This window comes from Alligator sinensis, unplaced genomic scaffold (assembly GCF_000455745.1).
Source record: "Alligator sinensis unplaced genomic scaffold, ASM45574v1 scaffold611_2, whole genome shotgun sequence".
Taxonomy (NCBI): Eukaryota; Metazoa; Chordata; order Crocodylia; family Alligatoridae; genus Alligator; species Alligator sinensis.
Genome location: NW_005841869.1, coordinates 2,050,739 through 2,065,610, shown reverse-complemented (window position 1 = coordinate 2,065,610; position 14,872 = coordinate 2,050,739). Strand labels below are relative to the sequence as shown.

At 65.0% G+C, this 14,872-nt stretch overlaps 1 protein-coding gene across 1 annotated transcript; it reads right to left on the bottom strand.

Moving 5' to 3' along the window:
- Positions 1 to 2,212: 2,212 nt before the first annotated feature.
- On the bottom strand, positions 2,213 to 13,136 carry PTGS1 (prostaglandin-endoperoxide synthase 1). Its single transcript, XM_006016893.2, has 11 exons — positions 13,019 to 13,136; positions 12,855 to 12,923; positions 7,963 to 8,079; positions 7,538 to 7,678; positions 6,325 to 6,468; positions 4,956 to 5,137; positions 4,570 to 4,653; positions 4,036 to 4,282; positions 3,526 to 3,812; positions 2,694 to 2,841; positions 2,213 to 2,594 (listed from the first exon to the last, which is right to left on the bottom strand). Exons 1-11 carry the CDS (start codon positions 13,023 to 13,025, stop codon positions 2,236 to 2,238), a joined length of 1,785 nt encoding a protein of 594 aa, XP_006016955.1. The 5' UTR covers positions 13,026 to 13,136; the 3' UTR covers positions 2,213 to 2,235.
- Between the last annotated feature and the right edge of the window lie 1,736 nt (positions 13,137 to 14,872).

Sequence of the window (14,872 nt, the reverse complement as noted above, 5' to 3'; positions counted from 1 at the left end):
GCAGCTGACGACCCCCGTGGAAGGAGACCAGATGTGAGCACAGCAGCTTCGCCAGCTCCCCCGCATGTCTGCACCACTCTGCACCTCTACCGGCCTGAAACATCCGCGTGCCTCCCTCCCGGGGAGCAGGCTGGTGCCGTGCTGGCCGTTACCATCGATATCCACCTCTGCCCGGCAGAGGTGCGCTCGGCTGCAGGTGCCGCACCAAATGCCTCTGAGCCACCCCTGCCAGAGGCAGCATCCCAGCCGCCTGCTGCATCGCTGGACCCCGGTATGTGAGCGCTTCTGCCACCACCACAAGTGCACTCCAGTGCGGGCAGAAGTGAGTCCTTGCCATGCAGCTTCCAAGATGCTGGTGCTGAGCCTTGCACCCCCGGTGCCTTGCACATTGCCTGCCCATGTGACCTCCGTGATGCAATCCTGTCTCTCTCGCAGGGCCCAGGAGTTATCTGTGACCAGAGCAACACAGGCCTGCTCCAGATGGATAGAGAACAAAACTGCAGCGGACTCTAGCAAAGCATAGCTGGGAGCAGCTGCCGGCCTGGAGGGTCCACGGGCTGCAGTGGGTCAAAACTTCCTTGCCACTGGCCATGGCCTGTTCTCCTTCCTGCTGCTCCTTCACCCTGCCTAGCTGCTGAGACGCTCCCTCCTGGCATCTCCCTGCTGCCTCATCCACCAAGCCCCAGCACAGCTCACTGAGCCACGGGCAGCAAGGAAGCGGCAGCAGTGCCTGCTCTGGTCCTGGGAGGTGCCATGGTGTGCAGGTATCGTCACAATCACAGACTGCAATGGGTGCTGGGATGCTCTTGGCTCAGAGAATAAATGGGGGCCAGTTCCAAGACTGCGGCTTCACCTTTCATACTGCAAAGTCCCGTTCCTGGGGGGCTGCGAAGGCTGTGGAGAGGCTGCCAGCAAACAATCCCACCCAACTTGATTCCAGGTGGGATAACAGCTCCTATTGCAATGGAGAGGGGGGGTGGGGGAGTGACATGTGCCTGCCCTCGGCGGTGACTAGTGCTCAGGTTTTCCAGCACAGACCGGCACCACGTACAGCGCAGGCACCTTGGGATCGGCACCTGGCACTTTCAATTACTCTCCCCACCCCGATTCCCTGGTTCCCTGAAGGGCAGAACTGAATGTTTCATGCAGCTGGGACTTCAGCACAGGCCGCATGGCGCAGGGCCGGTCCCTGCTCTGCCCGGGGGCTCTGCACCCTGGGAAGCCCTGCAGCCCATGGAGCTGGGGCTGGGGTAGGGAAACCCAGCGTGATAGCAGAGGCGGCAAATAGAGCGAGACACTGGGAGCAGACTCGTGGACGTGCCCGTCATAGCTCCTGGGACACGTCCATGCTGGGGTGGGCAGAGGCGAGGCTGCGGTTGGCTACTGAGCATCGCCAGACCCTTGGCCCACCCTGCTACGTACTGTATGCTGGCCACCGCGGCGTTTCCCCTCTTGCTTCCGGGTCCCTAGCCTGGGACCTGCTGAGTTGGCGCCTGAGATCTCCTGAAGGAAATGAGGGATGTTTCCTGTTTTCCACCTGCTGGGAGATGAACTTGTCGCCTCCTTTACTGGCATGGAACAAAACACTCTCACCATGTGCAGAGCAGCCACTGACCCCAAGCAAACCAGCTCCCCTTTGCCTCAGCACCTGCCCGGCAGCCCGCGGACGGGACCCACACATGTGACAGCAGAAAGGGGACGGGGGAGGCGCGGGGGTGAGAGCCCAGGGCAGGCCAGTGCAAGGGGCTGGCGAGCAGAGCCGTGCTGTAGGTGGGCCACGGTAACCGTACCTCTCTCCTCTGGAAAGGAGTTTCCCGGCAGGTGCAGAACAGGAAACGTCCCTCACTTCCTCTGGGCCCTCGGGCGTCCACTCAGCAGGGCCTGGGCAGGGGACCCAGAGCCGAGAGGGGAAGCACCGCGGTGACCAGCAGCCAGCATGCGGCAGGGTGGGTGATGCTCGATGCCTGACAGCAGCCTCATTTCTACTTGTTGCAGCAGCAGCGTGCAGACGTATCCCAGGAGCTGCGACAGACGCATCCGCAAGCCAGTTCCCAGCCTCTCCCACTCGGCCCCTGCAGCTGGTGTGGAGAACGCCCGAGACACGGGTCAGGACCACTGTCCCCTCCTCGGCATGGGTCTGGCTCCAGCGGGGAGCACTGGAGCTGGTTGGCCGGGCGGCGGTAGCTGACGTGGCCTCGGGCCCAGACGCGGTGCCCTCTCCCCGCGGCGGCACTGCTAGAGCTCTGTGGAGGGCTGGGCCGCGCTGTGCTCAGCCGGCTCCGGGCCGGGGTCCGGCACGCGGAAGGACACATACGGGCACCGTCGCACGTTGTTGCACACCAGCTTCTGCAGCGACGCTGTCTGCACCAGCGCGAAGCCGGTGGCGCCGCCGAAGGTGCTGGGCTTCCAGTACACGGGGGAGCAGATGGGGTTCCCCAGCAGCCCCTTGAGGGAGAAGGGGGCCCCGATCTCCACCATGCTCTCCCCAAAGATGGCGTTGGCTTGCGGCTTCTCCAGCAGCAGCCCCGGGTAGAACTCCAGGGCGTCGATGTCGCCGTACAGCTCCGCCAGCTGCGCCGCCTTCTCCTCCTCTCCTGCACCGGGGAGAGCAGGAGCGGTGGGTGAAAGGGGCGTTTGGGAAGGAATTGCCCGGAGCTGAAGCCCCCCTCACAGCAGGCAGGGCCGGCTCCTACCTGTCAGCTCCTGGAAGGATGCGTAGGGCCTCATGCCAAACCTCTTGCGGTACTCATTGAAGGGCTGCAGCCGCAGCTGCCGGGACTCCTTGATGAGCCCGACGGCTACGTTCAGGAGGTTGCCGTTGATGGACTGTCCCCCGCCGATCTGACGGGCAGGAAGGAGGGAGAGAGCACATGCCAAGAGGTCCTGTCCCCGCTAGCTGCAGAAGCCCTGCTCCTGGGCATGCTGCGTGGGACGTCTCGGCCTGGCGCTTCTCGCTGCCTCGTGCCAGGGACCTGGGGACGGCTACTGCCCCGGGGCCACAGGCCTGCCCTGGCAGGGCTTGGAGCCAGCTGCACACCTGTGCCCAGCCATAGTGGTGCGATAACCGGCCCCTGAGAGGGGGCCATTTCTTTCCAGGCAGAGGGAGCGAGCTAGGCACTCGGAGAGAGCAGCAAAGCGAGTGGGGGACAGGGCTCCCAAAGGGAAGGGGAGGAGGAAAGACGGGGCCCAAAGGCCGTGAGCGTGAGAACGACCGCCGGGTGGCAGCAGAAGATGCAGGATGAGCATGGGCATCGTAAGTGCCCTGGGGCATAAGGCTGGGTTGCAGCCATACCCCCGATATGTACGGTGCTGCCCGGAGAGCTGCCTGGACGCTGCACCGCCTGGGCTGGGGTCCTGCCTCACGGCGGCGTTGGGGCGTCTGGAAACCAGGTCCTGCCCCCAAGTGCCCTCCTCCCACCCGGCAGGTCAGGAAACCCCCCGCCAGCCTCTGTCTGCAGGGCACCCGGATGCGGGCAAGCAGCCAGCCCTGCCGTCCTCCCGCAATGCCCCCGCGCGCCAGCCTACCCGTCCGGCGTGCTGCTTGGAGAAAGCCTCGACCAGCTCCTCGATGCCGTAGTCCGTGAGCATGGTGGTGTTGTAGATGAACTGCTGGTAGCTGTACTCCTGCCCCTGGATGACGAAGGCGTCCGGCATGAGCGCGTGCCAGTGGTAGAGCTGGTTGAACTCCACGGCGATGCGGTTGCGGTACTGGAACTGCACCCCGAACAGCAGCTCGGGGTCGAACTTCAGGCGCAGGAAGTACCCGCTCAGGTGCTGCACGTAGTCCTCGATGACGATCTTGATGGTCTCCCCTGGGTGGGAGCGGAAAGGAGCCAAGGGAGCAGGGTGAGCCGCTGGCAGCCGGGTCCGGGCAGCAGGGCACCCGCTCGTGGCTGGTACCCGGGCCACGGGCACAGGTGGCACGTGGGGAGGGGAGCTGTGTAGCATGCACCAGCTGAATAAGATAGCAAGGTGCCAGCAGCGAGGACCATGGGGCTGGGGCGCAGGTGCCTGCCCGGCCCCTCTGGCGCTCACCGATGAGGATGAGCCGGGCCGTCTGGAAGAGCTGCTCGTCGCCCCACGTCGGGTGCTCCTGCTTCAGCACGTCACAGACGCGGTTGTGCTCGCGGAGCCAGAGGGTCGCGTACATCATCAGCCCGGGCAGGAGCCCAAACACCTCCTGGCCCACGGCCAGCTGCTGGGCCTGGGCGGTGCCGTTGGGGTAGATCATGTGCACCGGCGCCTGGAGCACCGTGGGCGGGTACACCTCCCCGTCCACCACCTGTGGGGCGAGCACCAGCTGGCAGCGAGGCGCCAAACTGCCTGCCCCAGCCCCTGCCCAGCCGGGACCCCCGCACGGCCGGCCCCCCCTGCCCAGGGCCCAGGGAGGCGCAGCCCGGCCTGGTGCAAACAGGCTCTCCGAGTGCACGTGGGCAGCAAGCTTCAACCAGGGCACGGTCACCTGGGGGAGCCGAAAGGTGGTGGCCCCAGGGCTACCCAAGGGAGGAGGGTGCCGGTGCTGACAAGCACGGGGCTCGTTGCATCCTACGGCAGAGGGGGCAGCCGTACCTGGTACTTGAGCTTCCCGTCTCTGAAGAGCCGCAGCTGGTGCTGACGCTCCAGGGTGTCCCCGTACAAGTGCCCGAGATCCACCTGCAAAGAGAGGGCGGCGTGACCCGGGTGCATGCCTTGCAGGCAGCAGGCACGTCTGCCTGGTCCCCAGCCCCGGCCAGCCTGCAGGCACTGCCCAGGGGTGGGCAGCTTGGGGGCTTCTCCCTTCCCTCTGTCTGAATAGGTACCCGCAGCCGCCACTCTCCAGAGGCAGCAGCTGCCCAGACACGAGCTCAGTGCCCAGGGCCGAGCCAGGCAGCGAGTTGGGGCAGCCCGGGAGCCTGGCGTCCGTCCGGCATGGCTCCAAGGGCAGCGGGCAAGAAGGCCGAGGGCCTCGTCCGTACCCCATGGCCCAGAGCCTTGGTGAAGCCGCGTCCCATCTTCCCGGATGTCTTGAAGAACTGGTGAGTGAAGTGCTGGGCGAAGAAGGCGAACATCAGGTTGGTGCCTTGCGGGTCCTTCTCAAACGTCCGTCGGAGCAGGAACCTCTCGGCCAGGAGCTGGGGGTCGGGAAGCTCCTTCTTCCCTGCGGAGGAGGGAACCAGAGGCAGGGCCATCAGTGCCCCGGGGAGTGCCGCGCGGCTGCAGCCCGGGCTGCGGGACGCTGGATTCTCGTTGCGTGGGTTGGGTTTTGCCACGTGGCTCCTACTGCCTTTGTTGGAAAACAAACCTGCTCCTATAGCAGGCTCTGAATTTAGCTCAGGACAGGCAAAGGCCTCAGCACGTGATAATCTCCTAAAGCACTTCAACAAGGAGCATTGGCGTGTGGAGCGTAGCAACCCGAGAGCCGCTCTCCAACACGCCGAGGCACGGCACGGTGCTTTTGCATGTAAAGAAGCAGCCAGGAGCAGCACCTGAGGGCCGGGGCGCTGCTTTGCTGGTGGGACTGAATTCCAGGTGCCAGCCTTGCGTAACAGCCTGACTCGAACCGCGAGCCAACAGATGCTTATCTTGCAAAGAAGGCAAAGGTTGCTCACAGCCATCTCGCATACCGGAGATGTAAACCTGATGCAAATGTGGCACAGGAATCCCAGGTGCATCGCGCTCTAGACCTGTTTCCACAAATGCATACAGAATAAGTGCACCCTCCCGGGGAATGAAGGGCGTTATCAAATCTAGGGGAAAGGCGGCTTTTATCTGTCAATCAACTTGTTGTAACGGCCGTATTGACCAACAAGCGGGGCTTTCTGGAGGGCTTTAACTCATGGAGCCGAAGCCGCCAGATTCCTGCAGAGAGCTGGTCGTGCGTTGCATATATCAGATCTGCACCAGCAACATCCCGCGCCCCGGGGACCGCAGGTGCAGCCTGGCATGTACTTTCCTGGCCTGCTGACACTAAACTCGGCCCAGAGACATCGGGGTTCGGGCCTCTGCTGCCTGGCTTTGGGGGTTCACCCTCGTGCACAGCCCTTGACGAGGAGCGCGAGCGTGGGAGCCGCCTGGTCCCCGGAGAGGGGGACTAACAGGGCCCAGGCTGAGCTCTGCCTCCGTGAAGAGCTGTCGCAGGGCTCCCTGCTCCTCTCCCTTGCATTTTGCATCCAGGAAGGTCTGACTCGGAAGCCGTGCCCAGCCGCCTGTGTCGGCGCGCAGCCAGGGCTCTGCCTCTTGCAGCGCAGACCGGGCATCAGGCCACGGTATCAGCCGGGCTCTGCCCAAGTGCAGCGCCTCCAGCTGCCCTTTGCCAGCCTGCTCGCCGCTCAGGCGGGCGCGTACCTTTGGTCCCCATGGGCGTCGGGCAGTCACCGGGCACCGGCGGCAGGACGCGGGTGAAGTAGCTCACGTTGGCGTAGCTCTCCCAGCTGATGTAGCCGTAGTCCGAGTTGTAGGTGGGGGGGCTGGGGATCAGGTTGGCCCGGACTGAAAGGGGACAGCAGGAGGTCACCTTGCAGCTGGGGGTACCGGTGCCAAGTGATTGAGGGGGGCAGCAAGTGCACGGCCCCAGGAGCGTGACCCGAGTGCAGGGCACAGGGCCGTGGCCTGGGGTGCAAAGCAAGGTCCTGCACTCAGGTCCTGGCTGTGCAACAAGGGGAAAAGCTTCCACACGGCTTGTTTCGACCGGGGAGATCTAAATTTTTGCCTGATAACCAGCTTGGGAGGTCTGCAGACGTCTGGCAGCTCCCCGCTTGGCTCCCTGCCCTGGGGCTCGGCTCGGCCTCCCTCCTGGGCGCTCGGTGCCAAGGGAGGCCTGGGTGGCGTGGTCCTGAGGGGGCGGCGGGGGTGCGAGAGCCTGGGGCCGCAGGTCAGGATGGAGGGGGGCTGGCAGCAGAGTTGCCCGCGGACAGCCCTGCCACGTCCCGCTGCCACACTCCTGTCAGCGCAGCACCAAGGAGAGAGCCAGGGGGCAGGAGGGCAGCAACCCGGGACCCGCCTGCCAGGGCTCCGACGTGAGCTCCAGGGAGCCTCGCACAAATATTTATGCAAGAGGATAAACAGTGATGGAGCCGTGCAGCTGGAGCCGTCTCCGGAGCTGCCCTCCTCCTCCGCCCCTCGTTGCCCCAGGCCAGCGCGGACGCCGCTGACCACCCGAGATCTGCAGCATCCGAACGGCGGTCCCTGCTCCTCTGCCCTGCCCGTGCCCATCCCCGCCCTCCTGCCCCACCGCCTGCAGCCAGCTCGGTCCCGCGCTCCCCACTGCACCCTGCGGCCTCCCCGTGACTCCTGGCCTGGACCTGGCGGGGGGGAAGCACCCCTTATCGCAGCCTGGGGGCTGCAAACGCTGGTTGGAAGCCTCACGACGGGCAGGCATTGAGGCTGCTACGAGCACCGAGCTGGTGGCGGGCCTGGAGACGATGCAGATGTCCATGCACAGGCGTCCCCGCTCCCAGCCCCCTGCTCTGCCCATCAGACCCCGCTTCCCCCCCAGAGCTGTGCATGGAGCCCGGGAGTCCCGACTCCCCAGCCCCTGGACTACGAGGCCCAGCCTCACTTTTCAGCACCAGCGTCATCAGCGTGTCCCTGATGAAGGTGCTGTTGATGATGTCCCAGAACCACTTGAAGTGGGTCAGCACGAAGTGGTAGAAAGCCGGGCTGGGCTTCAGCAGCTTGTGGATGCGCGTCCAGAACTCGGCTGCGGAGACACGGACCAGGGGTGAAGCGCCGCGTTACCTCTCGCCCGCGCCCCGGTCCCGGTCCCGGTCCCATCACGGTGACACCCGGTCCACGAGGCCTCACGTGCTGCTGGACCACGAGCCCCGCACGGTTAAGCACGCGGGGATGGCGCGATGCTCCTGGTGTGGCTGCGAGCGTCGCCGCTCAGTGCCACTGGCAGAGCCCCGGAGCCTGCCCCGGGGGCCACGGCTTGTCCCTCTGCCCCCCAGCCCTCGCTCCGTGCCCAGCGGGGAGGGGACTTACGCAGGGTGCAGTTGGTCCCGAAGTACCCGGTCCGCGTGCAGTCACACTCGTAGCCCTCCAGGCCGACCTGCACGCACACGCCTTGGTGCTGGCAGGGGAAGTAGCAGCAGGGATCCACTGCAGACGAGAGAGAGAGGTGGGTGATCACACCCGCGGCCACCCCACAGCGAGGAGCTCCTCGGGCCCCGGCCGTGATGTGCCACCCCTGGCTGGCTGCGGGCCGGGCAGAAGCAGGATGAAATTGGGCTTGGTGCATTCGCAGCGGATCTGGGAAGGGGGAACCTGAGATGACCCAGAGCCTGTGCCAGGGATAAGCAGCTTTTTCCATCCATCCTCGTGCCAAGTGCAGCCCGGGAGCTGGCAGCGGGTGGGACCTGGGGGTGTCAAGCAAGCCAAGGAGCATAGGGCTCCCCCCTAAACGATGCCAAGTGCCACATTTCACCTGTTCCTGTCACCTCCCTCCAAACTTTGTCCCTGTTTTAACTGATTGCAGTCCAGGGGAGGTAGCTAGGCATGCCCAGAGGGGACCCTGTGCCCACCTGAAAGGGGGATGCTGGCCAGAAGGGCAAAGCTTTCCCTTGCTGCCATACACAATACCAGGCTGTCTGCAAAAGGAGGCATTTAGTAAAGGAAATGGCTCCACACCACTGATACCATCAAAGAGGTTTCCACACAGCTTGAGTCCCAGCTGGCACCTCTTGTTCACCAGGGCTGAAGGCTGCACCTTGGCACTGCCAGCTACTCCGGTCGGGGTTTCCGGCTGGGAATGGCCTGGGAGCAACAGGGAGCCTGCCCTGTTCCCACCCCCTCTGCAGCGATCGGGGATGTTGCATCCTTGGCGCTACCAGCCGTGCAGGGGGTGGAAGTGTCCACGGCAGGCGGGGGCTCCTGCAAACCCAAACCCCAGCTGAGACCAAACGAGATGCCCCCTTGGCCTGGTAAATGCCCCTGGTTCTGCCCCAGAAGGCTCCACGTGAGCGGGGAAGGAGGCCACGTGCAGCCCGGCCCCCAGCGCCCCATGCAGAGAGCCTGCGGCTGGTCAGCGTGCCCAGGAAGCAGAGGCACGAGGGGCTGGGCTTTGCTCCCGGGGATAAGCGAGCCTAGCCATGAGTCCGGCCCTGAGCCTGGCTCTGTAGGGCCCACGTGGAGCGTGGCTGGGATCCACACAGCTGGGGCATCTCAGTGGGACCCTCTGGCTTTTACAAGCCCATAAAAGCCCGGTGCATTCCTGGAGGCTTAGGCCGGACAAACACGGAGGAGAGGAGGGCGGAGGCGAGGCTGCTGCGGTGCTTGGGGGAGCAGTGCCCTGCCGGGGTCGTCCTCTGAGCCATCTTGAGTGTGTCAATAGAGGATGGAGACGGGGCCAAGCTGCGAGTCACCAGCGAGTTATGCAAATCCCAGGGGCTTGCACAATAGGGGACTGTTGTGCATGGGGGGACCCTGCTCCGCTGCGGTAGGTAGCGCTCACCTTGCCCAGGCAAGCGGGAAGCTGGGTGCGCCGGCGAGTCCAGAGCATTTGGTTATAAATTTTCAATGCAAATCACCCTGCGAGCCTGCGAGCCTGGACTTGGCCAGCCCCAGCCCTTGCCATGCAAGGGGCAGGTCCTCCACAGCCCAGACCCGGGGGATGTAACAGGGCCTGTCCTGCACGCCACCACCTTGTCTGGGGACCGAGATGGGGGCAGCTTGTTCTCCCTTGAGGGGACAGACTCCACCCTGCGCCGGAGCTGCTTTGTTGCCACGCCAGGTCTCCAGCTGCAGGGCAGATGTTGCTGCCATTTGTGCTCCGAGCAGGTCCGGCGCCCGGGGCCGCAGCGCGCGGTTGCTCCCGCTGTCGCGTTTGTACAAGATCCAGGGAACGCGGAGGGAGGTGGCAGAGACCGGGGCGCAGCTCCCATGCAGGGTGCTAAGGAGGGGAGCGAGGCCCGGGCATGTTCCCGCCAGCCCTCCCCTCCACTCAGAGACTGGGCCTTTTGGCTTCTTGTGGTTGGTCCAGATGGGAGCCACATGGAGGATTTTCCCAGCTAAGCCCCAGGGAAGGGAGCTTCCGTCTCCTGTTTCCAGCGCCAGGAGCCCTTTGCTTCCCCTCCTGGCTCCGGCTGCGCTGGAGAGAGACGGGTGCAAGTGGGAAGAAGGGCGCTGGGCTGCCACGCTCTGCAGTGCGTTGCCACGGATGGCGACCCGGAGCCCCGGCTCATTTCTTCCCCTCCAGCTCGGAGCTGGCGTCTGAGGGCCGGCCGCGCGCATGGGCATCTCTTAGCCGCAGGCCCAGCCCCAGGCTTTTGCTGCAGAGGGGAAGTTCTCCCGTCTGCGCGGCGTCTTCCCAGGGCTCTGAGGAAGTCTCCACAGGGCCACGTGCTCTGGACATCCCGTCTGCAAAAGCCCCTGGCAGCTGGTGCCAGAAGAGGGGAAAGCTGCAGCGCTGCCCAGCCCAGCCCAGCTGCTCTCAGCATTAAGAGGTTTTTCCTCCCACTCTGCCAATGCACCTGCTGCCTGGTCTGCAGCGCTCCAGCCCCCATCCCACAAAGGGGCCTGTTCCCTGGCAGCACCACCCCATGCTGCCACTGCAGCCCTGCCACGAGCTGCAGCGCCCAGGTAGAGCCCCCTTGCACCAGGGGGGAGTTTGCCTCTGCAGCAGATGGCGCGCTAGGTCTGGAGCTGCTCATCCCCTGAGCTGCCCCGCTCTGTCTCTGGCCTCTCCTCGGGATGGAGGTGGCAGCAAGTTTCTGGGCAGCAAATGTGCCAGCTCTGCCCCGGGGGCCGGAGCCATGCAATCCCAGCCTGCCTTCCCTTCTCGAGCGTGCTTAGCCCCAGCAGCAGGATGTTTCCACTTGGCAAGTTGTTATTTCTCAGGGAGGGGACGTGTAGCTGCGAGGGCGAACGGCTCCTGACATCCTCCTTAGTCCCAGCAGCTCGCACAACAATACGGCCGGCCTGGCAAAGACCTCCCACGCTGCCCGGGAGCCCGCTCCGGCGGACAGGGCAGACCGATGAGTTCAGGGCATGTTTGCTTTGCTCTTTGGGCAAGCCTGCTTGGCCCCGGGACCTCCCGGCCTCGGCTACGTGTCCACGGGGTGCCGCAGGTGCATTACAACCCGGTTCACCCCAACTCCGCTGCCTGCCTGCGCCTGGGGCTGGAGACGGAGCTGGCGCCATTTCTTCTCTGCTGATATCGCACGGCCGAAAGACCGCAGAAGGAGAGCCTGAGGAGGTCCTGAGCCGTGCTGGTCGCTGGCACACGGGCTCTGTGAAGCCCACCGGAGCCGGGACCGCCGTGGCACTATAGTACGTGGAAGGCGCCGAGTGACCAGGCACGGCGCCGACCCTCAGGCCGGAGGACGAGGCCGAGCCGTGACGTGCGGCAGGTACAAATGCAGACCTGAACTTTTGCAGAGTTCAGGAGCGCCCCGGTCCCCGGGTTCAGCCCGGGTCCTCCCTTGCGGAGGCGAAGCACTACTTCTCGCACACACGCACAGGCCGCGCCTGAGCCCCGCGGGCCAGGAAAGGAGGAAGGAAAGAATGTCAGGCACTCGGGCCGCCGGCTGGGCTGCGTTTAGACAAACACGTCCCTCCCGCTCGCCCCGGGACCGGGCTGTGCGGGGGCTGCGGTGCGTGAGAACGGAGGGGAAACAACTCCCTCCTGCCATGGCCTGTTCCCGCGGAGCAGCCAAAGGAAATTCCACTTCGGGCGCCTGCGTCGGCCTCCGGTGGGGCTGCGTGCACGTGCCCTTTTCACCGTGCAATGCTCCAAATGGCTCCTGCAGCCGTGAGACCCGCCGGACACCTCCGAGGCTTGCATCCTGGGCACCCCGAGCCGGGCAGCTACGCAGCAGGAAGGGTCAGAGGCTTCCTTCGTATGACAGAGGCTCGGGCACCGCAGCGCTTATCTGTGTAGAAACCGACTTCCTCGCTGGGCCGGCACCGGGCGCCACAGAAAAATGCCGCCAGGATGGGAGCAGCGTGCCCCGGGGCCCAGCCTGAGCGTGCCAGGGGAGGATGCGGCGAGCGCCCGGGGCTGGGCCCTGGCCGGGCACGTCTGCCTTGTCGAGCCCTTGCTGCCTCCCGTCGAAGCCCGGCGCAGCATCCTTGCACTGGCTTGGCCGACGCATCTCCTTGGCTAGAGAGAGCCCCTGGGAACGTCCCTGCCCTTCCCTTCCATCTAAGATTGCTGCTTGCTGTTTTCTTTGGACGTCTCCATGCAGCCCTGGCCTGGCGGGGTGCTGCCAAGTGCTGCAAAGCTCCTCAAAACAGCCTGGCGCCAGGGGAGACAATGCCTCAACCTCTCACCGAGTCCGGGAGCGCGGCTGGGCTGTTTCCAGACGATCTGCAGGGGAGACCCTTTCCCTGGGCCAGCACCCCAGGTGCTCAGGGGTCCCATCAGGGAGCACTCTCCCTGCCGTCTGCCCGCAGCAGGGTCTGGCGGGCCAGCTCTCACGACCCTGCCAGGGGGACGGGGAGCTCAGAAACTTGCACCCGTGGCACGAGGCAAACAAAAACGCTGCCCAAAAGGACAGGATGGAAGTGGGGTGTTTGACCCTGACCCAGGCAGTCCCTGCAAGACCTGTGCCCGACGCCGGCACCGGCCACCTGCCACCTCTGACCCGGTCCTTGCAGTGCCCCGCACAGGTCCTGCCGCTCACCGGGGGGACTCGGCAAACCAGAATAACGCCATACGCTTCACCAGGGAGCCCCTTTGGGATAGCCTCCCCCCAGCAGCAGAGCCAGAGTCCCTTCTCGCAGCTGCGCGTCTGCTCCGGGCCCTGCATCACCTGCGGAGCCCGAGCTCCGACCCCGCCGGAGGGACCGAAGGGGCCGCTTGCACCGGACAGGGGTCTCCCTTGGTGCAGGGAATTGGGGGGCCCTGAAGAGGCCCCATGGGGCAGGGTACCGACCTGTGCTGGGGCTCCCCACGGCCAGGCACACGCTCAGCATCATCGCCAGCGAGACGGGGAGACTCGGCTCTGCAAGGCAAAGGAAGCACGTTGGCAGGCGAGTCCTGAGAGGGACCCGGGAGGGCAGGGGAGCGGGGTGCTGGTGGGGCACACCCGGGACTCACTGGCCATGCTGGGAGAGGTGCTCCAGACACGCTGCCGCGGCAGCACTTCCCTCGCTGCCTCTGGCTCTGGCTGCGCTCTCTGAACCAGGCAGCTGCCTCCACCACTCCCACTTCTTCCAGTCTCGCTCCTCCCCACTGTCCCGGCTGCTAGCAGGCTTGGAGGGAGGTATTTGCCCTGTTTCTGCCCCTTGCACGGAGGCTGTAGCTGCAGGCAGGCCAGGTTCAACCTCCTTGGTGGGCATCAGATGTGTCCCCATGCAGCGGAGGAGGCCTCGAAGCCCCCCTGCCCCGCTTCAGAAAGCCCCTTGCCCCTCAGAAGCTGCCCCCAGTGCCACAGCAAACTGCCCCCTCCCCTGCAAGCACCGGGGGGCACGCATTACCTCCAGCAGCTCCACGTCGGCCTCGGCTGCCTGGTTTCCTCCATCGGGAGCTGAGGCCGTGGTGCTGAGCACAGCAGGGCTCCCATATGGGTTGGGTTTTTTTGTGCAAAAATATTTATTTCTCTCTATATAAAAATAAATAGCGATATATAACTCCACCTCCATCGCTCCGCCAAGCGGCCCCTGTGCTTCACTTGGCAGATCAAAGCACGCTCAAAGCCCGTTACGCAGTTTGCACCACGTATCCGCGCGCCCATGTCCACACCCGTCCCCCCACCCGCTGCGGGACTCCCACGGGTGAGCCGGCTCGCAGACCGTGCTCAGCCGCTTGGAGCCAGGCGAGACCGATCAGGCTGGGCTCTCGGGCAGCTCTGGCCTCCGAGGCGGCAGGTTTTGGGAACAAGAGGTGTGGTCCGCGACTTCTTAGCAGTTTCTCCAGCGGCTGCACTTCCAACTGCTTGGACCCTGCCCAGCGGCGGATCTCCAGGGAGCGGTGGAGGAGCATCGTCTGGACCGGGCTCCGAGTTTCACCAACAAGACTGCAAAGCTACAGGGCGAGAAAGCAGAGCAGGGGCTTGCTCCCTCCTTCTCCCCATCGTAAGTCATAGTCCCCTGCACGTAGCGGGCCGTTCTGGGAGCTGACCCGTGGGCACCAGCACATCTGTGCCCGGTAGATCTCACCTGTGCAGCCCAGCGCCGTGCGAGGCTGTTCATGAGGCATCGGTGCCTGGCAGTGCCCCAGGGAGGCCAGAAACGACAGCCAGAGCGCTGGGAAGAAGCAGCAAAAGTCCTTCTGGAAGCAGCCTCGGCCCCAACGTGCCTCCCTGTGACCTCCACATCCAGGACTTGCTTCCACGCACCGGTGCTCGCTGGGCCCGGGACGGCTGCTTGCACTGGGGAGCTTCGCCGTCAGCCCGTGAAGCAGAGGCTCTGGGGATCCCCGCGGACCCAGTGGAGGGGTGTCTGCGCCACTGTTCTCCGCCTCCCCCGGTGCCCGCAGCCCCGCTGAGCCCGGGGAGGAAGGGGGCCATGGTTACAGCACTTTCCTGGGGCCACTTTCTTGCTCGGCCTGACTGAGTCACTTGCCAAGGGTCTGGACCTAGGCTTCCCCGAGCCCCAGATCCCCTCCAGACGGGGATATGGACCCTGACGCCCACAGCACTGTGAGGAGGCCCATAGTTTCTTTGGCAAAGGGGCAGGCAATTGCTTAGCTGCTTTGCAAGCTGGACTCTGCAAGGGCAGAACCAGGGACCATTTCTGCATGCACGGAGCTGCCGGCTGCTCTGCCCTGCCGCCCGGGCTCAGGGAGGGCCTCCCGCGCCGTGCCAAGGAAGCCCCCCTCAAGACCGATGGAGAGCAGCTCCTGGGAGCTTGGGCAGAGCCGTTCCCCACGGCCCTTCCTGGAGCCCAACGTTGGGGCTGCCGGCACTGACAGCGGGTTCCTGTCGGGGAGCAGCGCTGGAAGCCAAGGCAC

Excerpts from the sequence above, each read along its gene's own strand:
- PTGS1 (XM_006016893.2), bottom strand. Across the intron at positions 7,679-7,962 it reads CGGGACCAACTGCACCCTGC|CCGAGTTCTGGACGCGCATC; the intron begins GTAAGTCCCCTC and ends GTGTCTCCGCAG. Across the intron at positions 4,283-4,569 it reads ACGGGAAGCTCAAGTACCAG|GTGGTGGACGGGGAGGTGTA; the intron begins GTACGGCTGCCC and ends CTCGCCCCACAG.